This window comes from Pseudonaja textilis, chromosome 4, assembly GCF_049901715.1.
Source record: "Pseudonaja textilis isolate UNSWEBS1 chromosome 4, rPseTex1.2, whole genome shotgun sequence".
Classification (NCBI taxonomy): domain Eukaryota; kingdom Metazoa; phylum Chordata; class Lepidosauria; order Squamata; family Elapidae; genus Pseudonaja; species Pseudonaja textilis.
Genome location: NC_141993.1, coordinates 4,995,867 through 5,004,919, shown reverse-complemented (window position 1 = coordinate 5,004,919; position 9,053 = coordinate 4,995,867). Strand labels below are relative to the sequence as shown.

The window sequence follows — 9,053 nt, the reverse complement described above, 5'->3', positions numbered from 1 at the left end:
TTGGGCTTTTAAATTATTACTGTCTGGTGACATATTTATTTTATTTATTTGAATTGTCAATCACTTACAAGATAATAGGTATGAATAAATGGGGACAACAGGAGAAGGGACGGTAGGCACAATGGTGCACTTATGCACACCCCTGACAGACCTCTTAGGAATGGGGTGAGGTCAATAGTGGTTAGTTTGAGGTTAAAGGAGTGGGGGTTAGAGGATGTAACAACAGAGTCAGGGAGTGCATTCCAGGCATTGACCACTCAGCTGCTGAAGTCGTACTTTCTGCAATCAAGTTTGGAGCGGTTAACATTGTGTTTGTATCTGTTGCGTGCTCTTGTGTTGTTGCGGTTGAAGCTGAAGTAGTCATTGACTGGTAGGACATTGTAGCAGATAATTTTGTGTGCTATGCTTAAGTCTAACCGTAAGTCTAACTGTAAGTTCAAGGTTGTCCAAGCCCAAAATCTCAAGCTTGGTGATGTAGGGTATTCTGTTGCGAGCATTGAGGCGCTTATTTCTCGCACTTGGATGGATTTGAGAAGCTATGGAATGGCATGAAATGTGGAACAGCATGAAGTGCCCATACAGGTAGCCCTTGATTTCATCACTAATGGCTAAGCGACCGTGGGAGGTCCTAGAAAGAGCACAGGAAGAGCAACTCAGATGGTAAGGAGTCTGGAGGCTAAGCCTTATGATTTATTTAACTAATAATTTATATTCTCTGAGTGATTCAGGGAACTAGGTACGTCTAGTCGAGTTGAGGGAGTCAACGTATTCTTCAAGGCACCAGAAGGCAGGAGAAGAAGAAAGGTGGAAAGGTGGAAGCTCCTTAAATCTCTTCCTTCCTTCCTTTTTGTTTCTTTCCTCCCCTCCCCCTTCCCTTCCTTCCTCCCTCTCTCCCTCCAATTGCTTTCCTCCCTTCACCTCCTCCCTCCCCTCCCCTTTTCATCTCTTTTCTCCCTTCCCTTCCCATTCCTTCCTTCCCTTTTTCATTTTCCTTCCTATCCCATTCTTTCCCCTTCCTTCCTTCCTCCCTTCCTTCCTTCCTTCCCTCATGTTCCCTCCCCAACTCCTGCACTCCTCCCTCCCTCTGTTCTCTCCCTCCCTTCCTTCCTCCCTCTCCTTCCTTCCTCCCCCCTCTCCTTCCTTCCTTCCTTTCACCCTTCCCTCATGTTCCCTCCTCAGCTCCTTCCTTCCTCTCTCTCCTTCCTCCCTCCCTCCCTTCCTTCCTTCCCTCATGTTCCTTCCTTCCTTCCTCCCTCTCCTTCCTTCCTTCCTTCCTTCCTTCCTTCCTTCCTTCCTTCCTTCCCTCCCTCCCTCCCCTCCCTCCCTTTTTCATTTCTTTCCTCCCTTCCCCCTCCCTTCCCATCCCTTCCTTCCTTCCTCCTTCCCTCCCTCTCTCCCAACCTAGAACTAAGGAGAAATTTTCCTACGATGAGGACAATCAATCAGTAGAACAACTTGCTTCCAGAAGTCATGGTTTGCTCCAATTCCCGGAGGTTTTCAAGAAGAGATTGGACAGAATGGAATGGGGTCTTCTCCTTGGGCAGAAAGTTGGAAGTTATTCTGTTCTATTAATCTTCCTATGGTCCATCTCACCAAGCCCAAAGAAAGTCTGGAATGGTGTAGGGATCTCCTACCATGGGCGGGGGGTGGGGGTGGGGTGGGGGGTTGGACTAGAAGACCTCCAAGGTCCCTTCCAGCCCTATTATTCTACACACTGGGAGAGGAATCAGGTTGCTGGCATGCCTCTTTGTTACAAGCCAGTCAGATTGTTTCAGAATACATGGAATTTCCACCTTATTTTTCCTCTTTTAAATTAGCAATAAATAATAACTAAATAATAAATAGATTTGTTGATGCCTTTTTGAATTCTCTTTGCTTTTAGCAAGTATGAATGAAGACTCAACTCGGGAGCTTAGATCTATTCCACCAACTGAGGAAGATAGTCTTGCACAAGTAATTTATTCCTAGGATTAAAATACAGATATCCTTAGGGGAAAACTTATTTATTTACCCTACTTACAAAAGTTGTTGCTAATTCTGTTACAATACTGCTCTCTGCTGGTCAACCCAAAGAATCTTCAAATTTATTTTTTTCTACTCTGTTCTAACTCAGTTAAAAGTATTATATGTAAGCGTGTAAGTGTGGATATATGCTTAACAATGCCCGACTGTTAGAATAGAGCAAGTTCAGAATAGCAAACAAACAGTGGGGGTGCAGAGAATTAAACCTGGCTCTGCTTTTTTATTTCCTTTTTTAAAAGTTGTCTTATTTTTTATTTTTACAAACATTCCATCCTTTCTTTAAACAGTGTGTCGTCTGGGTACCGATATCTTGTGCTACAATATTTATGGTTAATACAGTTTCCTTGCTGTAACAACAAGAATTACATTATGTTCTTATTTTAACTTACTATACATATCTTTATCGTTGTAATCACCCCTTTCCTAATTCCTTCCCCTCTATTTTCATACATTCTTATATGTGTTCTCTCTCTCTCTGTATTCAGCATATATATATATATGTGTGTGTGTATGTGTGTGTATGTATGTATGTATGTATATATATATATATATGGTGTTCAGCTTTGTTCGGGTATTTTCCCACGTCATTATAGTTGTGCTTTTAAAGTTATAACAACATTTTGGCAGAATCTCATCTGCCATCATCAGGCTTCTGTGGCAGATGAGATTCTGCTGAAACGTTGCTACAACTTTAAAAGCACAACTATAATGACGTGGGAAAATACTCAAACAAAGCTGAATACCATACATGTAAGTACCCACAAAAACTTAAGAAAACAAACATATACATACATATATATATGTATGTATGTATGTATGTATCTATTTTCTCAAGTTTTCGCGAGTACTTACATGTATGGCATTCAGCTTTGTTTGGGTATTTTCCCACATCGTTGTAGTTGTGCTTTTAAAGTTGTAGCAACATTTCGGCAGAATCTCATCTGGCATCATCATACAGAAGCCCAAAACGTTGCTACAACTTTAAAAGCACAACTACAATGACATGGGAAAATACCCAAACAAAGCTGAATGCCATACATGTAAGTACCCGCGAAAACTTAAGAATATGAATATATATATACACACACACACACACACATATATATATCTTCTAAGTTCATATATTTAATTTCTAATTTCCATTTTTCTTTTCCAACCATTGATAAAACAATTCCCATATCATACAATATTCAGTTTGTTCTTTTTGTTTATTGCAATGTTAGTCTATTCATTTCTGCACGTTATAATATTTTCCTGATCACATTCTCTTCTATCAGAATCTTTTCAAGCTTTTTTTTTTTTATTTCCGACCCACTTTACTTTTCTCTCGTTGCCTTCCAGATGTTAATTTTCCACCACTGCATGGCTTACAGCTGGAAAATTCTCAAGGTGCAGCAGAGAAGTGACAGATGGACACAGGCTGAAGGAAATCACACACAAAAACACAGACACACCCAGCTGCTTTTTAACTGCAGGGCCAACTTCCACTCATACACGGAGCGAATGCATTGCGGATGGAAAAGGCGCTAATGATTTCCCTGGGCTGAAGAACAGCCAAAGGTGCACAGGAAAGGTCAGAATAGTTAAGGGAATTAATTTTCCAGGAATAAAGTTTTGGCCTTGGAATTGAGGAAAAGCAAAAGGAAGGAGGGGCCAGGAGAGGTTTGTAACTCAAGGTTGAAATGAAGGGTCCCTGGTCTCTCTTGAGCTGGGTGTTTTCCTTGCAGACGTTTCGTGACCCAACTAGGTCACATCATCAGTGCTAGAAGGGAGTGGGGTTTGACGGGAGGAGGAGGAGGAGGGGGGAACTGTGGGGTCCTTGATGCTCACCAAGCCTTGCTCGGCTCAGCTTCCCCACATAGACTTAAAACTTAGAATAACTTATGCGTCCTTTTGAACATCCACTCCTCGGCCTATGTCCACGTGGCATTTCGTGGCGCACAGCACTCCAAGGGTCTCCCCCCCCCTAAGGCACACGGCATAAACATGGCAGAATACATAAATACACAAATCAAATCGATTAAATAAATCAAATCAATTAATTAAACTTAAATAAATAAAATAAAATAAATAAAATAATAGGAATAAAATAATATAAAATAGTAAAATACATTTTATGGGGGGGATAAGCATACAAAAGTATGCTTATTCCCCCCCCCCCATCTATTATATGGGATCTATCTATACATATGGGATCTATTATATGGGGAGGTGGGGCAGGCAGCCACGATGCTCCCGGACCCATCTGTCTGGAATGGTCTAGGGTGCCCTGCTGGAGCAGTGGGCTGGACTAGAAGACCTCTAAGGTCCCCTCCAGCTCCATCCCGGTCGATAGAGGCGATTCGAGCGCTGGGCTGGGATGCTCCTCCGCGGCGGGCGGAGGCAGGCAGGCGGGCGAGGCGGCTCGGCTCGGCCCCTCCAGGCGTGGCCAAAGCGGGCCCCGAGAGGCTTGTTTGCTCGGGCAGCAGGGCGGCGGCGGCGGCGGCGGCTCGCGGAAGACCCCCTCCACCCGTTTCCCGACGGCTTTCGTGCGCCCCCGAGCCGATGGGACGCCGGCCCCAAGCTTGACAAAAAGAAGCCCAGCCAACTTGGCGCAAAGTTGTCCCGTTCCCAGCAGACTGCTCCGGCGGTAAGGCGGGGGGCGGGGGGGGACCGTCTTTCTCCCCTCTTAGGGTCCTCTTTCTTTTGGGGGTCCCCTATCCCGAGTCGGGGGGTCCCTCCATCCTCCGCAGACCCTTCTCTTGAAGGCCAAACCTCTTCCAGGGTGGGGAAAAGGAGCTTCCCTTTGTTCCTCCCAGTCGCGCGATGGAGGGACTTTTTGGGGGGTTGTCCCCGGCTTTGTTCCCCCACCTCCCTTTCCAAGCCGGGACTGCAAGGCCCATGTGGCCCAGCCCATCGCCCGCTGGAAGCCCCCCGCCCCGCTCTTTCTGAAGGGAGCCGGCGGTTGGGAAGATACCTTCCGAAGTGGCCTTTGGGGTGGCGTGGGAACCGGGCTCCGTTTCGAGCCTCGGGTTCGGGTTCGGGTTCGGATCCGTTGCGGGCTCTGGGTTTCTTCTCTCGTTGCGCTCCTTGGCCTCCCCCTTCCCTTCCCTCCCCACCCCTCCCTTTTACCTTCAACAAACCTGAAACTTCCTCTTCCTGGATCCTTTGCTGGCTTGGATCTCTTGGTCGCCTTGTGGATCGTGGGAAAATCCTGCTTCCTTTCCCGCCCCCCCTCCCCCCACCCCTTTGAAGCATTTCCCCATTTCCTGAGTTTCGTCGAAATGTCGACCTGCCCGGTCCTGAACTCTTCCTGAACTCACCTGTTGGGATTCCCCAAGCGACTTTGGGGTAGAATAAAGGAGTTGGGGTTGGCAGAGATCTAAAAGGGACCGTGGCAAGGGTGTGTGTGGCTTCTTGCTCTGTATTTGCCTCTGAAATCCAACCAGTTTCCAGGAGGATCTTTGATCCCTCAACCACCTCCCCAACAAAGAGTAATCCTATGAGTTTGGGGTGGGGCTGAGCCAGAACCTCACAGGTAGGGAGTTCCTGCAACTAGAGTAAAATAACTCAAAACAAAAGGGCATTTTTTTAAAAAAATGTTGTGTTCTGGTCTGGTTCCAATCCGTTCTACGAGACCCTCCTTGGAGCCCCCTGTAAGTAGTAGCAGCAAGCAGCCTTTCTTGGGCTTTTGCTAGGACGCTGTAACGGTGGCTGCCAGGTAGGCTGTTCCTGGATGGGAAGGCTCGAGGGTCTAGGAAACATAGAGCAGCAGCAGCAGCAGCAGCCCCTCCTAGATAGTTAGGGCAGCCCCTTTGATTAGTCCAGGGGTCAGCAACCTGCTGCTCTGGAGCCACATGCGGCTCTTTTGGCCCTCGGCTGCGGCTCCCTGTTGGCTGATCCCACCCCTGACTGTAGGGTTTCCTGCTTGGGCAGGGGGTTGGACTAGATGACCTACAAGGTCCCTTCCAACTCTGGTATTCTGTATTCCAGCGGTGGCTAACCTTTTTAAGCTCCCGTGCTGACCTCTCACATGCCGCCAGAAGTGGCTCTGCATGCCCCATCACGGCTATATTCTATATTCATTCCATAAATCCACTCACTATTTCCGTTGCTGCAGTCGCGTGAGTAAGTCTAGTGGGAATTCGGAGGAGGTGTGTGTGGAGGAGAACGGACTAATTTCTTAGGCTGTGCAAACCCCCCCTCATGTTGGGGGTACTGCGGGGGGGGCTCATCTGCAGAAGTGGGCAAGGCGAAGGACAATGTTGAAGCTGTGTTTGATACGGTTCTGCCTGTTTGACCAGGGAGGGAAACCCTAGAGGGGGAAGACAGACTTGATCCGGGCCCTGGTGGTGGAAAAAGGGCTGTGTTGGCGGTCCTCAAACTTACGACGGCGGTTGATAAGCGACACGGTGTCTGAGTGGACTTTGCTCCAGTTTACTTGCTTCCATCGTTAAGTGAATCTGGCTGCCCGCATGGCCTTCGCTGGCTGGAAGGTTGTAAGAGGGGATCACATGACACCCCACCACCCCACCGGAACCGTCATAACTACGAATCAGTTGCCGAGCGTCTGAATTTTGATGACATGATCGTGGGGATACTGCAGCTAGTGAGAAAAACAGTCTTAAGAGCCATTTTTTCCCCCCAGTGCCATTGTAATCTTGGTCGCTAAATGAGCTGTCGTGAAGTCAAGGACTTCCGGTATTTTACAATTCAGGGAGTCCTCGACTTACAACGGCCGGGGGTGGTGGAAGGCAGGGCCTGCAGTTTCCCTTTTGTTGCAATCAATGCAATTGGGATTATAACAACTGCAGGTCGCTTGAGTTGAGGTCCCTTCATGCAAGTTCTCTGGGTGCCTGAATTAGCTTGAATGGGATCCTATCGGCTAAGATGTTGTGCCGATTCTGCTTGTGGGGTTGTTGTTCTCCTCCTCACAGTCTGCATGAAGGGGTTTTGTGCACATATGTTAAGCAGACAAGCAGATGTTTAATGCATTCATTGCCATCTGTCAGAAATGGTATAGGTAGGGCCTCCTGCTTAGGCGGGGGAGGGGGTTGGACTAGATGACCTGCAAGGTCCCTTCCAACCCTGTGGTTCTGTAAAAAGAAGACTGGGCAGCCACTTTGTCGGAAGTGGTGTAGGGTCTCTTGCTTGAGCAAGGGGTTGGACTAGATGACCAGAAGGTCCCAATAGGATGGGATCCTATTGGCTAAAGTGTTGTGCAGATGCTGCTTGTGGGTTGTTGTTGTTTTTTTCCTCACAGCCTGGACAAAGGGGTTTTGCGAACATACGTTAAACACACGGACATAGGTTTAATGGATTGCCGTTTGTCTGAAACGACACGGGGTCTCCTGCTTGAGCAGGGGTTGGACTGGATGACCTACATGGTCCTTTCCAACTCTGTTATTCTGTGAAAGAACATAGGGCATAAGGCTCCCCTTGAGTCGCGTTAAAAACACCTTGGATTTATCGTGTGGTTTGGGACTGATTATGCAGCCTTAGCACCACAAAATGTTGCGTCTCCTTGTAGATACAAAGCAGTTGTCGTACCGCAGTGTTTTTTTTTCCCCAAACGTGGCAACGTTCGGACTTCAACATCTAGAATTGGCTAGGGAATTCCGGGACCTGAAGTCTATACATCTTAAACTTGCCAACTTCGAAACAAATACTGATGCAGGGCCCTAATAACTCTTCCAGATAACCATAATCTTTGTTGTGGACGTTGTTGGAGAAGAAACAACCTTTCACATCTCTTCAATATCATCTTGTTTATACAGGACAGCACAACCAGAGAATTTCTTGAGCAGAGCTCAACTCCAGGAGATTTCATGGGTGGTCAGTTTATTGAGAATGGTATTGAATTGATGTGATTTTTTAAAAAGGATTTCCAGGCTAAACCGCAGATATGAGATCTCTTGGTGGTCTCCCATCCATGCACAAACCTAGGCCTGGGACTTCTTTTGTTTCATTTCCCAGTCTGGAGGGACTCCCAGCGGGTGCCACCTCATGCAAAGACTTTTGAAAGTTGTGATAACACATCGAGATATATTACCCAGGTTGTTTTTGTGGCGGTTTTTAAGGCATGAAGAGACGTGAATGATGTGGAGGTGACTTGAGCAGACTGGAAAGCAGACACGGGAAAATTTGTTTTCAGCTGAGCCCCAGATAGCAAATGTGTGAAATCTTTAAATTTTGGGTTGTTGAGTCCAGTTTAAATTCAAACTGCTCAAAAAAAAAAAAACCGTTCGGCCCTTTCTAATGTCAACCCCTTTACCCAAGACTCCACCCAACAATAGCAGGTTTGAAGAGGTCCCCCTGTTTACAACGAGAACAAAACATAAAGAACATTATTGTTTGATGTGCTAATTTTGTGCGGCAGGTACAAGGGCTCTGCAATTTGCACGCTTGTGGCTGAGGTTGGGCTTGGCTGGATAACGGCAAAGTTTCAATCCAGAGAAAGTTGCTCTCCATCAACATTTTTAAAGAGCAGAGAGGGAATGCCTTTATGGGTGCAGCGAACCTCTTCATGCATAATTCAGCTCTTTTTCTTCTTCTTTCTTTTCCTGAGATAAATATAGGTTTCATTTTGTGGCATCGTAAAGCATTGATTCGGGTTTTGTTATTTTTTTTTTCCCCGAGGCTAATTTTCCCCAAAGGTGTCTCTTTCGCAGCAGCCTGCTTTGCTAGTTTTCTCAGTTACTCTTAAAATAAATTTCTGCCAGAAATTCATGCCTCAAAATAGGGTAGAAGGCAGCTGCTCTCCTTAATACGAGTTTCACTTTCTGCTCCATTGTTTGGCCTCCAGGTTTGCCTCTGAAAGCCTTCTTCCACGCCATGCAATTCACCTTAGTAGACTTAGCCAAGAAGGTGACAATTCATTTGGGGGGATTTCCTGATGATTTGGCCCATTCAGGCGCTAACCAGCTTCTTGGATCAACCAAGGTTGGTTGGTTGACTTTGATTAGGTGCCACCAAGTCATGGCTGATAGCAATAGCCAGAGCCCTTAGACTTTTTCCCGCTTCACAATGCTTGTAAGGCCCTCTCTAAGCAG

At 46.6% G+C, this 9,053-nt stretch overlaps 1 protein-coding gene across 2 annotated transcripts in view; it reads left to right on the top strand.

The window, feature by feature from the left end:
* The first annotated feature begins 4,366 nt into the window (after positions 1–4,366).
* Positions 4,367–9,053, top strand: part of TSPAN14 (tetraspanin 14) — a 51,212-nt gene continuing 46,525 nt past the window's right edge. Inside the window, exon 1 of one of the 2 annotated variants that reach the window (XM_087932158.1) lies at positions 4,367–4,651. In XM_087932158.1, the coding sequence (XP_087788284.1) occupies positions 4,382–4,651 (270 nt within the window). In that variant the 5' untranslated portion in view covers positions 4,367–4,381. The remainder of the gene's footprint in view (positions 4,652–9,053) is intronic. The other variant, XM_026714504.2, reaches the window with a different exon arrangement.